Consider the following 17,434-nt stretch of genomic DNA (forward strand, 5'->3'; position numbering starts at 1 on the left):
TCTTGCAAATATCTAGTACCAAATTGTTAAGAGTTCTGAATAACTAGTTACATGAACAAATAATCTTTCTTCTTTTTTAACCAATAAAGATAAGGACAAGATGGTCCGGCTATTTATACACATCTTTTCAAAATTAATACCAATATGAACACTGCTACGTGCAGAACATACAATACCAGCAGATCACTTTAATTTTCACAAGTACATGGAGCAATGAAGTAAAGGGATGCATTTCCCTTCTCTGGCTCCACAGAAAGGGAGTCTGAAATTCAGCTATAATCAGTAACACTTAGAGAACCTGATTATGCAGAACTATGGTTCTAAACACGTGACCCAACTCAAGGTCACAATTAGGGAGTAGATACCAAGATAATGGGAAAGAATTCCAGGGATTTAGAATTCTAGTCCTGGAACTGGACCCTGAATTGCCTGTCTTCTACTTTCCTCAGCCCTCTGAAAGCTCACCTGCTTTTTCATTTATTTATTCATTTGTTTTTTCACATCTGCAGTTAATGAGTATCTACTGGGTAGAAGGGACTTTTCTATAAATAGCCATCATTTCTCCTAAAAGACTCAACCAAAGGTCTCCTTTCTGTAACTTCTACCTAATCCCTCCCCACAATAACTCAAACCCTCCTGCCACATCAAAATCAACTTCTCCCTTTTTAGGTTCTCCTACCTTTTTTGTTCATGACTCTATTATATACAGCATTTATCACAGGGTAACAAAGTGAGCAGCTTTTGTGACGGTCTCCCATATGAGTATGTGAGATCCTAGAAGATTGAGTTGTCAGCATTCTCTATCACCAGTTCATACTGTACCTTAAGCATAAGAAAAGATCTAGGGTAGTGTCCTAAGTAAGGGCACAGGGTCTAGAGTAAGATTACTAGCTTCTAATTCCAGCTCCATTTGACAAGAGACAAGTTACTTAAGATTCTTTGTGCTTCAGTTTACCTATGTATAAAATAGGCATAAAAACAGTACTGACCTTAGGATTTTTTTTTTTAAAAGATTTTATTTATTTGTTTGACAGAGAGAGACACAGGGAGAGAGGAACATGTTGGAGGCCACGGCATGGTTGGAGTCGTGGCTCAAACCAGGCCCTGACTTGTGTCTCCTTTGAAACGTGCTCACGGTCCCTGTTCGGGTGCCACTTGTTGCAGCCGGCATGACCAATCGACCAGGAAATGTGAGGGTAAGAGGATGGTGAAAAGAAATTAAGAGACAAAGAGATGGGGGCAGGAGGGACACTGAGGAGGATGTCCAACAGTGCCGATTTTATTCCACATCTTACAATCATTTATAAGGCAGACCACAATAGGAGGAGTAATACATCAGTACCTAGTCAAGATGACCGCAGGTTTCTATAACAAGTTTACATTAACTACAAGCAAACCTCGTGATGCCAGGTAGTCTCCGCTAATGCCATTAGCAAGACAATCAACCAGGGAGTAGGTTATGGGAAGTACAGAACAACAAGGACCAACTAAGAATTCATGACTCTGACCACATTGTTCCCTTCTGTAAGGGAGAGCGTGTGGGAAGTCACGTAGGCGAGCGCACGACACATAGCACAGACCCCTTCTCAGTGTTACTCAACTTTCCCGTCCTTAACCTTGTCAAGGCGGACTTTAAAGGAGACACAAGTCAAGGCCTGGTTTGATCCACGACTCCCAACCATGCCGTGGCCTCCAACAGGAACACAAGCCAGGGGAGTGGGAGATGGAGAAGCAGGTTTCTCACTGAGCAGGGAGCTGGATGTGGGGCTTGATCCCAGAACCCTGGGATCATGACCTGAGCCGAAGGCAGACGCTTTAATGACTGAGACACCCAGGTGCCCAGACCTTACGGATTATTGGTGAGGTTTGAGTTAATACATAAAAATAATTTAGGATAGTGTCCCGTATGTGCTCAGTGTAAGTGTTAGCTGGCATTTATTGTTATCATCATCATCATCATCATTCAATAAGGGCTGGGTCACCGTCACTTGGGATTAGAGCAATCCTTGCTCCCCACTTGATACTTCAAACTGAGAATTGCCAGATTTTTTTTAGAAGGAAGAGATTTTCAGGTTTTTCTTTTTTTTTTTTTTTCTTTTTTTTCACATTTCATTCTTTTCTGAGTTGGGCTTCTTGTACAGAATGTCTCTTGGAAAGATTACTTATTAAAATAAGAAATAAGTTTACTTACAAAATGTCATTTGATAATTTAGTTGGCATGAAGTTACCATACTAATGTACACAGTGTATAACAGATTGAACTCAAGAGATTTAAACGACAGAATAAGTGCATTATCATAGGCAGTGACAATGACAACTATGACTCACAGGCAAGCCATCCAAATTTAACTATAAGTTTGACCATACCATTTTCCACCAGAGTGACAACTGAACTCTCTGACATCTTCATTTATTTCTTAATCACGGCAATGTTAGTATTCAGAGTGCTTTTGGGGGAAGATGGAGGAAGCAACATGTAGGTTATTAAAACAATAAAGGGATGGCAAGCTAATCTCACTAACTTCATCGGGAAACAGTTCCACTAAAATTTGATGGCAATGACTATTAATGAATGCTGCACTTTATTTATTTTGTACTTTGAATATTTCTCTCCAGATGAACAAAAAATTTGCTGGAAAAAGATGATTTCAGATACAAACTGAGGCATAAGCTATTATTGGTTACTGTGGAAAGATAAACCTTATATGTACCAAGGCAGCAAAAGATGATTTTTCTTTTTTCTAAAAGTCGCATAATCCCTAAGGGAAGAGCAGGTTGGGATGAAGCAATTAGCTTATCACAGATCACACTGTTTGGCTGTGGACAGGTAATCATTGGTATAAGACTACAGTCATGGTTCTGATGAATGTAACTGTTTGCTCCCTGGATTACCCCAGGTCTGGATGGAGAGAAAAAGAAAAAACTTACAGTTGGATTTGCACTTTAAAATTCACAGAGAATTTTCTTATATACCTCTCATTTATTGGTCATAGCAAGAATTAGTTATTCTTCTTTTCCAGATGAGGAAATAAGGATCAGAGAAAACAAGTGATTTATTCAAGTTCACAAAGCAAATACATAGCAGAACCAAAGAGCCTGAGAATGTTTGATCCATGTCCTAGAGAATTTCAACTTATTCCTCAAGTTGTTTTAATTTATATTGAATACTTTGATGCTTGGGTCTCCCCCCTCTTCAGTGTTAAGGGCAGAGTACAATTGATTCTCAGTAATACCTAACAACTTATACTTTTTTCCCCCTGAATTTTCATTTTTACTTTGGCTGGGAATGTACACATCTTTTTATTGATTTATTTGTTCAACAAGCATTCATTAAGTTCTGGCCATGTACCCAGTTCATGAGTCAGAATAAAGGTTACATAAAAGTTTCAGTCAGGGAATAATAAAGTCTATATATTTAATCAACAAGAACCAAACATAGCTAAGAAGCTTCCCCCCCAACTCCATTCACATTAAAACATTGATATTGTAAGCCTTCTGTCACTTCTTGATTATCAGTGCATTGATTATCTATTTTTGTGAATCTGAATCTAAATCCCAATGATCTGAAAAGTGATAGACATACTTTGATTTTGGCATAAGCTGAAAACTGTGAGTGAATTTCAATATTAATTTAAGGAAAACATAGTAGGGTTATGAAAAAAGTAACAAATGATCATTATAATAAATACTATTTTTTAAAAAGATTTTACTTATTTATTTGTCAGAGAGGGAGGATAAGCAGCAGGCAGAATGGGGGCAGAGGCAGAGATGGTAGGCTCCTCACTGAGCAAAGAGCCCAATGTGGGACTTGATCCCAGAACTCTGGGATCATGACCTGAGTCAAAGGCAGCAGGTAAACCAACTGAGCCACCCACGTGCCCTCATAAATATTATCTACTTCCATTTCAAGATGAGAAAGAGAAGGCCTAGAACTGTTTGAGTTTACATAGAAAGCAAGCTGCAGAACCAGGAGTTGAAGTAAAATCTCTTCATTAAACTAAATTTCACTTAATAATTAAGTTTCCCTTGATGTATCCAGAGGATGGGAAGAGCAATGGAATATGGAATAAAATACGGACAGCCTCTTGAGAAAATATTCAGAGGCAAGTCTAGAACCAATGCCATTTTTAAGACTATAACATTCAAACATACATTAATTCTAGACCACAGCCATTTTATTTTTTATAAAATTACTTAAATCTTCTTTTTCCTGGAGAGCTTGAGATATTTTAATATGTACCATTTCCCATTATTAAAAACTCTTAATAAAAATATTTCATTAGTTTACTTTTTCTTCACAGCACCTCTAAAGATTAAGAGAGGAAAAATACCATTTCAGCCCTAAAGATGAATATATTAAAGTACTGGGAAGGCAATGTGCTTTTTCTAATTTACTTGGGTATATCAGTGTTAGTGTTATTGAAGCATATTGGTATGACCTCTAAGGCTGAACACCAATTTTTTAGTTATAGTGATGTTATTTCACTGAATACCAGCTTTATAGAAGCAGAGCCTTCCTGATTGATGTAATTTTGTTTATTTTATATATTAACCTTAAAAAATTATTTACCAAATGCTTTCCAAGGGCCAAAACCATGCTAAGTGCTGGGAGCACAGTCATGACAGTGCCCTCACAGTGCTTATCATCTGGAGCAGGACTGTCTAAAAAAAATATAATGTGATCCACATATATTACTTAAAATTTTCTACATCCTCCTTAAATAAGTAAAAAGAATGGGTATAGTTCATTTTAATACTGTATGTAACCCAATAATTTCTAAAATATGATCATTTCAACACAGAATGAACATATAAATTTTTGAGAACACTAAATTCTTTTTTCAAATTAAGGTGTGTATTTTATATATATAACAATTCAATTAGGAACAGCCACATTTCAAGAGTTCCATGGACACATGTGGCTACTGGCAACTGTACTAAATAGTATAGGTCTAGGGGAGAAGTTAAATAGGAAGCAAGTAATAGAAGTGAAAGTGCTATGGCAGGGAAATGCAGTGCTATAGGAGCATGGAGAAGAGCATCTCAACTAATCTGTGTAGAGCTAGAAAAAACTTTCTTCTAGAAAAAACACTTCAACTATGCTCCAAAGGATGAGCTGGCATTAGCTACACGAAAGGATAGGGCTTGAGCCCTTTGGTGTTAATGTTAATAATACACAGGGCCCGTAAGTGAGAGTGACTCTGGTGTGCAGGAAAGACGAGACTACAGAACTTTACTACAGTTAGAGCAGAGATTACTACGGAGAGCAAGAAAGATGAAAATGAAAAGAGAGGTACGAGCTTGTCCATGAAAAGCTTTACAAACCATGTAAAGGAATTCAGATTTTATTCTAAGGAATTCATCCTTTCTAAAGACTTTAGGTCTCTATATATGGAACTAGCAGTTTCAGACTGAAATGTGCTCCTCTTCATGGAAATACAAGGAGCAGTAAGACAGATGGAGATGACAAGGCTAAAGCAAGACGATCATTTATTAGTTTGGTTCTACATTAAATTAGTCCCCTCAGGTTATGTTCAAGTTTTAGATTTCATAAATCTAACTTTTTTTTTTTTTTTTTTTTAGTTACAACCATATTAGAACATAAACTAGGCTTAACAAAGCGCAATTTGTTATTTATGGATTATTTTTGGAGGGAATAGCATGTATTAGATATTAATATTAAAATTTTTGACTATATTTAGTTCTAAATAGTGTGTATGAATAGTGAAGTCCCACAGGTTGTTTAGGAGTTATAAAGTACTAATTTGGTAATTCACCAAGTAATTCATGGTAATTGTAAGGGTCCTGTTCCAATCTGCAGCCTCAAGCCTGTCTTAAGGTACTCATATGATATAGCAGAATACTGGAGCTGTAGTTACTTGTACTAGCAAAAGGCCCCAGGCTTTAGGTCTTATAAATTACAACTTAATCACTTGAATTATTATGTAATTCTACTATGTATACTGTGATTATAAGTGTAGTGGTCTCCCTTGTCCTAATGGATTATTAGCTTTTTGAAAGTAAAGTAAGTGACTTAGTATTTCCATCAATATATGCATTTTACTCTGTATCAGGAACTGTAGTATATATCTCAGAGTGCTTGATAATCTTGAATATACTTAGTATGATTTTATTAGAACCAGAAAAGATGTCCAAATATAGTCACAGCATACTACAGCCTGCCAAAATACATGTTTGTTAAATACAGATACTGCGTAGGAACTGTACCAGGTTGAATAGTTTCCCCCAAAGTTTGTGTTTACTAGGAACCATGAATATAACTTTATTTGGAAATAGGGTCTTTGCAGATATCATCAAGATGAGGACATTCTATTAGGTTGGGCCCTAAATCTAGTATGACTGATGTCCTTATAATAACAGGAAAATTTGGACACAAAAACAGGTACAGGGAGAATCCCATGTGATAGTGGAGGCAGAGACTTAGCAATACCATATACAAGCCAAGGAACATCGAGGATTGCTGTCAGCTGCCATACACTAAGAATAGTCAAGCAGGCATTTTCCTCTAGAGTCCTGCTACTCCCTTGACTTTGGACTTCTAGCCTCCAGAACTGTGATAGAGTAAATTTCTGTTCTTTTAAGCCATCAAATGTGTGGCACTTTGTTACTGCAGCCCTAGGAAACTAATATAGGAAACTAATACTGGGCCCTCTACTGCTTTCTACATTCCCTCTGTGAGTCGCTCTCTTAAGGGACTTCCATTTAAGGGACTTGACAAATTAATCCCTTTCTCTGTTCAACTGTCCAGGGTAGTATTTTACTCTGAGCATTCCTATATAGTCCTGCTCCCACCAAAAGAGCTATACCCTTATAGCCCAGCCCAGAGCACTTACTTTTGCCATCAATTAATTTCATCAAATATTACACAAACTGGTGAAATATGAATGCAAAACGAAAGACATCTGCTGTGCCTATGAAAACTAATGTAGACACTTTGGAGACTCTGATAAAGGTGAATCATGTAAAAAAAAAATCAATCAAATTAGATGTACCTGAGGTAATTATGAAAGACTGAAAAATTATGAAAATCTAGAAAATATGTTCAGATTGATTTGTAAGTCTCTTTAAACTATAGCTTCATTTTAATAAAAATAAAATCAGAGCTTATAGAAGGCATGCCATGGGGTGTGGTTTATGTAAGAATGGACTTTGTAGAACTGCAATTAAGACTCAAATATCTCTCTCTCTCTCTCTCTCTCTCTCTCTCTCTATATATATATATATATATATATATATGTATAGGTTCTGTAATTCTCCACATGTACCGACTTTTTTATTACTCACAAAATCAAAACTTCGGATTTACAGTATAAGTAGATCTTCAGATCTACAGTATAAGTAGAAGATCTATGTTTACTATACTATGTTTTTATTCAGTCACTTACCAGTCAGTAAACTTTTTGAACAGAGGCTCTAATCGGCTCTCCATTCTACTGCTAGTACTCTGTATAATGCCTGGCATATAGCAGCCTCTCCCAAAACAGTTTTTGAAAAAAGGAGTGCAAGATGCAAACCCATTTTATTTCTGTTTTTTCCCTTTTCCACAGAATTATATCATAAATAAATTTGTATTGCTATGGGCTGATATGAGCCATAAAAATGGACTTATTATGGGGAACTCAATCTTTTAATGGCACTTATTAAAGTCTACACATATATGAGTATTCTTATTTTTATGATATCATTTCTCATGGCCTTCATAAGTTTTTCACATCATACTCTTTCTGAAAATACTTAAACTGTTTCTATTTATGTCTTGATTTAATTTCTGTGTAATTCCACAGTGTCATTACCCCAAGTTTGCAGATTAGGACCCTGAAACAAAAGAGTTAACTCAATATCTTAAAGGTAAATTCCCAGTTATGCCTCAAATTCATGAGCTTCCAAATTCTAGATTAGTACTGGCTTTGCCATTAATTAGACTGTCTACCTTGGAGGAAACTACTGACCCTCAATGAGGCTCAGTTTCTTCAGTTATCAGATGAGGTTTTTTGACTGGATGATCTCTAAGATGCCCTTAGCCCTAAGTCCTCATTTTCAGCAGCAGAAAATTCTGGATTTTCTCATATATAAACATATGGGAGACAGAGAATTACATATACAGCTAAAGAATGACAGAAAGGCTAAGGTAAGGTAGTAATGGTTAGTGAGTACACTAACCAGTCTGCTAGCACAAACATTTTGGGAAAAAATACCATGGAATATTTTATGATCATAAAAGCCACAAGAATTTTGCTCTTACTTGACAACAGGAATCTCAGTGTTAAGTTGGAAGGGTCTTGAGGTATGTATAAAGCTTTAAAAATTTAAATACTTGGTCAACTCTTTATATTTTATTATCCTAACTAAGTAAAATATAGGGTTATCAAATTATATCATAAAGCAATTGCTATATGATCTCTAAATCTTGATTTGAATAAATTTATAATCAAGTTTTATTCCTTAAACTATAGATAATATTAAGACAGAGGCAACCAATATTAGGTTCTTTTTAGAAGCTACACAATTATTCATTTTCTCTACCTCTTTAGCTACTTAAGTAACTTAATAGAAGCCATTGAAAAGAAATCCTAATACAGTCGGTAAATAAAAATGATGTAGGGTTTCAGATGGCCCAACAAGATGAAGAATTTAACACTGGAATTCTGTTAAATAACTGCAGGAGTTGTATTTTTGCCTTGGAAAACTTTCATCATGGAACACAGCTGTGAAACAACTTTGGCTTCAAACAGAAAGGCTATAATAAAGCGCCTCCTAGCTAGACTTAAGTTCAAGAGGTTTATGGTGGCAAACAGCAGAAAAGATGAAATGTTTCAATAAGCCCCTCAGGCTGATTTAGTTAGCATTCACAAAATGGAATAACCTATACATCACATACCCTTTGTTAGCTGGTTGTTTAGAATAGATGTATGAGTCACTGGATTTTATTTTAGCAGTTGGGCAATGCAATTCTCCTTTTGTCCAAAATATTAAAATGCAGAAATGTGAAACTAAGAGAGGTAATGTCAGATCTTATACAGAATGCTTATCAACCACTGTGATGGATCAAGAAATTCTTCTGCACTTGTCATTCCATGTTTCACCTTGGTAGGCACAAATGATAAATTACCTCTCATAAAAAAGCAATCTATTGCTCAACTAATCAGCAACTACAGTATATTTTCTTAAATTGTGTGGGGGAGAGGTGTTGGAGGGGGGAAGCTTGCAAAACCAAAAGAAAGCCCGTATGGAAAAAAGGATACGCTGTATTCAATCCTGCATGATTTTTAAGTACAAATGAATCCCTCTGGGAGTTTGGGGGATTTATATATCTATATATATACATATATATAGATATTTATTTTTCCTTTCAGACACTGTTCAGAATTAATGAGGGTACCTGCAACGATGCTGGCAAGCTGCTGGGTTCTGGAGATGGGGTAGAGGCTGCGTGCCTGAACGATTGCTGAAGCGATTTTCTTGGCATGCTTCTCCTCCCCGTATGTTCTCAGGATGGATGCAAGTGCCTGTTGATCTAAAGCATTCACAACATCAGCTGCGGTGGGCATGTCAGGGTACCTACGCACAAGAAGAGCCAATTAGTTTGCTGACGTCAGTTTTCATTGACAAGAGGTGAAACTTCAGAGTATTGAAGTCAGGCATACACACACAGTCTAAGGGAGCATCTGAGGTTTTTAAAGTCAGAGACTGAAATCTTCAACAAATGAAACAGATTTTCCATTTCAAATACCCATCATAACAGCAACAGTGGATTGAGCGTGACATTCGTCAAGTCAAGGGCAGCAGGAAATTAAAATATTTTACTAACCTTTAATTCACAAAGAAGTTATTATTACTAATGCAGATTTCCCCTAAACTAAAGTAAATGTTTGGATTTAGCTTGTTCAAAATTTAAATTACTGTTTGATACAGATACAAGACACTGAATGATATCTAAATGAGCCTACACCTCAGGAACTTAACTAATTCTGAGATTATAAATAACTAAGTACTTATATGGGAGCATAAATTGAACTTAAAAAGTCTATACAAGAAGATATTCCCAGTCAATTTCCCTCACCTTCTATAATCTGAGAGTTGTTGGGGAAATTGGGATAGCAGAGACTAAACTCTGCTATAAGATTCCAGTGATAAATGGCAACAGGCTAAGAAAGCCTCTTGCATCTACCTTCATTGCAGCGATCTATCAGCCTCCAGGACCTGACTGGCCTTATTTTTTGGCTTGGACTCCCTCATCCCATAACACCACCTGGATAAGTATTGCACATATTTGCAATGACTGACTCTCCTTTTCCATGAATTCATGTGAATCTACTCTCCCTTTCTGAATGCCATATACTTTATTCAGATCTGTTCATATCTTTGATTAGGTTATACCGTCTATGCTATCTACCTGGAAGCCATCCTGCTTTTTAAGACATACTTGCTGAACTCTAATCTCATCCATTATGTATTGACTTAGAGTTTAATGCTCAAGGGAAATTTTATTTTCAGGTTCTTAGGGGGAAAAACCTCAAGAACCCTGATTCACAGACTACAATTTGCTAAGAAGTCTTCATATTAACAATATAGGGATTTACAACCATTAACTAGAAGCTATGTTCATCGTATTTCAGAAGGCATTCTCCTTTAACAAGACATAGGAACAGCAGAAATTTGCTTGACATTTTATTACCTCTGCACAACAACCTCAATCTCCAAACATGAAAGGATATTTGACCTTTACTATTAGTCACCGCTTTTTAAAGGATTTTCATTATTTTCTTTTATGATCACATTCTTCATTCTATGAATGCCAACTTGTGCAAAAGAAGGTGTAAGACTTAGAACAAAAAGGTTCCAACAAGTATGGGTCACAATCCAAGTTACCAGGTCATATCAAAACATGGGGAAAAGGCTATATGTGAATAATTACCATTGAACAAAGCATTTTATGGGAAAGAAGTCAAAGTCAACTCATTATTAATTTTCTGACTTAAGCAGGACATTAAATTTCTTATGTGCGGGTCCTTCCAATAGATTGGAAGATATTTTGGAAAACCTAAATTTGTCTCAGTAGAAATGTTTATGCAGGTCTAGAATTGCAGATTAGTGACAGTAACAGAATGGCTTGCTTATTTAGACATAAGAAAATCTAACATTCCTCTTAGAAGGTAAGCTTCCCAAAAGTATGATACATAATTTGGTGGTCATGGTGGGGCATGAAATGAGGAAGAAAAACGTGGTTAAGCTTTGTACATACAGACGATTCTGTCCCTAAGCCAGTGTTAGGCATAGAGACAAGTGGTAATCTAAACTTTAAAAATTAATTTAGATTTAAAATGACTCATCCTACAGTTTACCAGAATGTAACCCTCTTTGTGTTATAGGTACCTCTTAGAATAATGGAGAACAAACCATTATTTCCAGGGTGGTGAGGAATGAAGAGGAGGTGTAAAGCTGTCCTGTACATAGCACTATGTTGGTACGGTACTATAAACTGTAATTTCTCTAGGGAACATTAAACCAAAGTAACTGTACAGGACAGAGACAGGACAAAACATACAATTGCTGACCTCCAGAATCTTGCATTTCATGCAGTATTCAAAAGAATATGTATTAAATATAATCCTTTTACCTCTCACAAGAGGCATAGTGGGGCCTGCATAAAAATGGACCCATTGTTTCAGCATCGCATTTATCAATACTGTTTATAGTCTAAAAAACTCATACTATATCTATAAAAAAAGATTATCAGTATGGAAGTTATCTTCCTCACTATTCTGTGTAAAGACAGAAATGATTTTCCTTTTAGAATCTCAAATCTAAAGAAACACTAAAGTCTATAATGAGTAGCAAACAAAACTGATTTATTATGTATGGATAGTGTTAGGTGTGGGCGTGTGATGGGAATTCTGCAGTCTTAAGAGGAAATTAAATCCAGAGCGTTTCTGCAAAATTGATTTCTTGTTGTGAGGAGAAATGGTTTATTGATACTCACCTGCCACCATCCATTCTCATGTCCAAGGGCCCGTCCTTCCGAAGGGAAAAACCTCTCTCAGGAGCATCAAGTTGCATGGAGGAACACCCAAGATCCAAAAGAACTCCATCTAAAGTTCCTGGCTGCACTCCAGCTTTCATTAATAAGGCTTCTGCCTGGCTGAACTGGCCTAGCATAGCTCGGATCTGTTTACTGTGAATAAATGCAGGAGATGGAGAAAAGACTTTGTTATATTAAATTTGTAAGGTGCATGATCAATAGAAGGAAGCACAGCCTATTATTAGCTTATTTAACCAATATGTATTTTCTAAGGGTCAATCACATGTTTGGTACTATATAAAGACATATGGAAATGGAAACTTTACATCCTTGGTTTCAATGCCAGAGGTGATTTAACGTAATTTTATTTTTTCTAACAAACACAGTTTATTGTATATTTCTGTGAAGGTATACAATAAGTTCATGGATTTGTAAAATTCTTTTTCCAGACCATTCATATTTCTTAAAAAAAAAAAATCCCTTATTCATTTGCACAAAATAAACTTTCCTCTTTTCAAAAAGAAATCTTAAATTTATGGGTCAAAAAAAGAAGTACATATTATTTATCAAAAGAATAAATTTAGAGATAACAAAGGCTTGTGAGGATGTGGAGAAAGGGGGACTGTGTACTGTTGCTGGGGATATAAATTTGTATAACTACTATGGAAAATAGTATAGAGCTTCCTCAAAAAATTAAAAATAGAACGCCATAGGATCCAGCAATTCTGCTTCTGGAAATACATCTAGAGGAAATGAAAACATTCTGTTAAAGAGGTATCTGCACCCCCATTTTAATAACAGCATTACTTATAATAGCCAGGACATATAAACAACTTTCCATCAACAGATAAATAAAGAAGTTGCATATATACACATAAACACACACACACACACACACACAATGGAGTATTATCCAGCCATTTAAAAAAAAAAGGAAATCTTGTCATTTGTGATAGCAAGGATGGACCTCGAGGGCATTATGCGAAGTGAAATAAGTCAGACAGAGAAAGACAATTATTGTATGATCTCATACGTGAATCTTAAAAAGGAAAGAGAAAGAGAGAGAAACCAAACTCATTAAAAAAGAGAGAGAGAGATCAGATTTGTGGATACCAGAGACAGGAGATGGGGTAAATAGAATTGGATGAAGGTGGTCAGAAGGTATAAACGTCCAGATAAGTTAGTTAAATAAAAAAGGATGTAATATACAACATGACAACTACAGTTAACACTGCTGTATGATATATATAAAGTTGTTAAGAGTAAATCCTAAGAGTTCTCATCACAAGGAAAAATATTTTTTTATATGTATATGAGAAGAAGGACGCTAACTAACTTATTGTGGTAATCATTTCACAATATATATAAATCAAATCATTACACTTATATAAGTCAAATATATAAACTTATATAGTATGGTACATTAATTACTATCTCAATAAAGCTAGAAAAAATAAACTTAATAAGCCAATTTAAGTACAATAAATAATAAACAGGGATCACAGAAAAAAGATATGTCAAACATCTTCAAGCCAAACACTTAAGAACCATATTTTTACCATAACTTAGGATGGGGTGCTGTGCAGCTGCACACCTGATGCATGAAACTACGCTTAAAATAAATGCCTTCTTGCAGAAACAATGTGTTAGCTTTCAGCAGGCACTTTGAAGTGAATGGAGCATTCAAAATCAATAGACAGGCAAGAAGTTGGAATCACCTTGCAGCTATACTAATTCTCCTTCCTACACAAAGTGAGATGCTGCCTGCAGGGTTCTTCAGAAGCCTTAGGGCAACTGGTATGCATTTTGGATGGGGAATGGGAAAAGAAAAAATGGCAACTCTCCCAAGATCTCATTCTCTCCATCTACAGGTGGGTAGGGTGAATTTGGATTTCAACAGGGGAATTCATATTTATGATATTATGTTTAAGGAGAACTTCATTGCTCATTGGTAATTTTTTCCCAAACTCTGATGGAGAAACGGATTTTCAGATTCACTCACCAAAAATTCATGGACTATCTCCTATATATCAGACATTATGTTAATTAGCATTATGTTAATTGTTAATATAAAGATGAATAAAGCATGGCTTTCTGAGCTTTGAACTGAAAGAAATATATAAATGAATAATTTGTGAAACAACCTGATGGGTGCTAGCAGTAGAAAGATAAATTGTTGTATCTGTATTTGGAAAATATACAACAAATGCTAATACTAAACACTGGGAACACAAATAATAGAATACTGGGATTGGAAAGCAACTCTCAATTCACTAATTCCAATTATTTAACTGATTGAATCTTTTCCCTCTCCACCATCACTGCTGGGGTGTGCTGGGGTAGAGGCAGGGAGAGTCACTGTTTTAACCACCTCCCATTTTCCCCATTGGTCAGGGTGGGATTTCCATTCTAGGATTATGAAAATGGTTAAAGCATGGCACTTGGCCACCAGACAGATGAGACTGACAGTTTATTAATCACACATCCTTACAGCTCTTACAGCCCAGGGGAGGAGGGTGTGCAAGGCTACATGTGGGTGGCAGGAACAGAGTAGGCAAGCAGAGGCTATAAGCAGCAGGTTTTATAGTTCAAAAGAACTGTTGACCCTTGGTTCTGATGGGAGAATGTGATATGATTGGCGTGTCTGAGTAATTTCATGGGCAGGGAATTGAAACCTGCTACTCAGGGAGAAGCAGATATTTTTACTTATCCCTTTGATAATAAGGTTCCTTTGGCTCAGGAACCTTATCTGTGGGAGCACTTTGCGGGGGGGGGGGGTTGTAGCTTGTGGTTGGGACAATGGAAGGTCTCTCATTTTTCTCCAGATGTCAAGAATACATAATATTGGGCTTTAATTTTAAGGCCTTACACGAAATTCTCCAGCTCATGTTCGAACATTCTCAATCATCAGAACTCACTACTATTTCTGAGCTGTTTTTTAGTTGCTATTTCCTCACTATTTCTATATTTCTATATTTTCCCCTTGATATTAGTCCATGTAAAACAACCAAAAACCTACAACCATGGAAGCCTTTCATATATCTACTGTCATTTTAAGTCATTGTAAGGGATATTTGTTGGCCACCTCTTGCTTGCCAATCTCTGTTCCAACAGGACCTCAAAATTTGAGCCATGTCATCTGGGAGAGACTGATTATAGCTATAACTGTTTATATGTCAACTTGGCAAGACTACATTATCTACTTATTTAATCAAACACTAATCTCAGTGTTGCGGTGCAGGTTATTTTATAAATGTGGTTAATAATCAGTTCGCTCTAAGTAGAACATTACCTTTAATAATGTGGCTATGCCTCATCCAATAGGTGAAAGGCTTCCCAAGAGCAAAAACTGAGGTTTCCCAGAGGAAGAAGAAATTCAGCCTCAAGACTTCAATATCAGTTCCTGTCAGAGAATTTCTAGCCTGATGGCTTGCCCTAATTCAGACTTGCCAGTACCACAACTGTGTGAGCCAATTCCTTAAAATAAATTCCCTTGTATATTTATGTATTATGTCCCTCAATATCCCTAAGGATTCTCAGGAGAAACAGAACCAGTAAGAGATATACATTATGTGTGTGTGTGTGTGTGTGTGTGTGTGTAACTTCTGCTGGTTCTGATTCTAGATAATATACTCACTGTATTTTCAGAAGGTTTATTATAAAGCAATGCGTCTAAATTTCAAGAGGGCTTTTAATTTTAATTTTCTTTTTAAATTTAATTTTTTCAGTGTTCCAAGATTGTTTATGTACCACATCCAGTGCTCCATGCAATACATGCCCTTCTTAATACCCACCACCAGGCTCATACATCCTCATACCCACTTCCACCCTAAAACCCTCAGTTTGTTTCTCAGAGTCCACAGTCTCTCATGGTTCATCTCCCCCTCTGATTTCCTCCAATTCACTTTTCCTTTCCTTCTCCTAATGTTCTCCATGTTATTCCTTATGTTCTGCAAGTAAATGAAACCATATGATACTTGACTTTCTCTATTTGACTTATTTCACTCAGCATAATCTCTTCTAGTCCCGTCCATGTTGATGCAAAAGTTAGGTATTCATCCTTTCTGATGGCTGAGTAATATTCTATTGTATAAATGGACCACATCCTTTTTATCCATTCGTCTGCTGAAGGGCATCTTGGCTCTTTCTACAGTTTGGCGACTGTGGCCATTGCTGTTATGAACACTGGGGTACAGATGGCCCTTCTTTTCACTACATCTGTATCTTTGGGGTAAATACCCAGTAGTGCAATTGCAGAGTTATAGGGAAACTCCATTTTTAATTTTTTGAGGAATCTCCGCACTGTTTTCCAAAGTGGCTGCACCAACTTGCATTCCCACCAACAGTGTAAGAGAGTTCCCCCTTCTCCACATCCTCTCCAATGTTTGTTGTTTCCTGTCTTGTTAATGTTTGCTATTCTAACTGGTGTAAGGTGGTATCTCAATGTGGTTTTGATTTGAATTTCCCTGATGGCTAATGATGAATATTTTTTCATGTGTCTGTTAGCCATTTGTATGTCTTCTTTGGAGAAATGTCTGTTCATATCTTCTGCCCATTTCTTGACTGGATTTTTTTGTTGTCTTGGTGTTGAGTTTGATAACTTCTTTGTAGATTTTGGATAGTAGCCTTTTATCTGATAAGTCATTTGCAAATATCTTCTCCCATTCCCTAGGTTGCCTTTTAGCTGTTTCCTTTGCTGTGAAGCTTTTTATCCTGATGAAGTCCCAATACTTTGTTTTTGTTTGCTTTTGTTTTGTTGCCTTTGGAGATATGTCTAGCAAGAAGCTGCTGCCCTTTCAGTCTTTTTCATGGGCACAGCTGCTTAAACCAACTGAGCCATCCAAGCGCCCTATGGACACAGCTGCTAAGCTTCCTCCATTACTGTATTTGTACATCTTTGTCAGTTGTTGCAGATCTAAGTACAATTTCTGCCCTACACATTTATTACAACCCTTTAAGATCCAGGTGTTACCTTTAACCACAGAAATCTTTTACTAGAGCAAAACCTCACACAAGCCACTATTTCACAGTCTTAATTCCTTGGGTTTTACAGCTATTACCCGTTTGCTAATATACTTGTAAAATTAAAAAAAAATAAATCTTATAAGGAGCTCTTGGGTATCCTCAAACTAACAGCTGAACACACAACATTCATACAGTTTTACACCTGACTATTACTGAATAACTAAAATGTAATCCTTGTGGTACAAAACTCAGTTTAATATACAAGTATGAGAATATCATATGGTAACAAAAGTAACCAAGTGTCAACACGACAAAATAAATTACGTGTTTAAGGCAGAGTTTTCCGATGCTGCACCAGTTACATGTTTCTAGAATTAGATTGTTCTCAGAGTCAAAAAGCCATCCACAAAGCTTACCAATTAATCTGTC

The 17,434-nt window shown here is 36.4% G+C and overlaps 1 protein-coding gene across 7 annotated transcripts in view; it reads right to left on the reverse strand.

Moving 5' to 3' along the window:
- METTL15 (methyltransferase like 15) overlaps nt 1-17,434 on the reverse strand; it is a 224,308-nt gene that overhangs the window by 55,144 nt on the left and 151,730 nt on the right. For 5 of the 7 annotated variants that reach the window (XM_004755895.3, XM_004755893.3, XM_004755892.3 and 2 more), the window contains 2 exons: nt 12,002-12,193; nt 9,401-9,579 (listed from right to left, as the gene is read on the reverse strand). In XM_004755895.3, the coding sequence (XP_004755952.1) occupies nt 9,401-9,579; nt 12,002-12,193 (371 nt within the window). The remainder of the gene's footprint in view (nt 1-9,400; nt 9,580-12,001; nt 12,194-17,434) is intronic. The other 2 variants (XM_013057938.2, XM_013057939.2) reach the window with 1 other exon arrangement.

This window comes from Mustela putorius, unplaced genomic scaffold, assembly GCF_011764305.1.
Source record: "Mustela putorius furo isolate JIRA1106 unplaced genomic scaffold, ASM1176430v1.1 tig00003859_pilon_pilon_pilon, whole genome shotgun sequence".
Taxonomy (NCBI): Eukaryota; Metazoa; Chordata; class Mammalia; order Carnivora; family Mustelidae; genus Mustela; species Mustela putorius.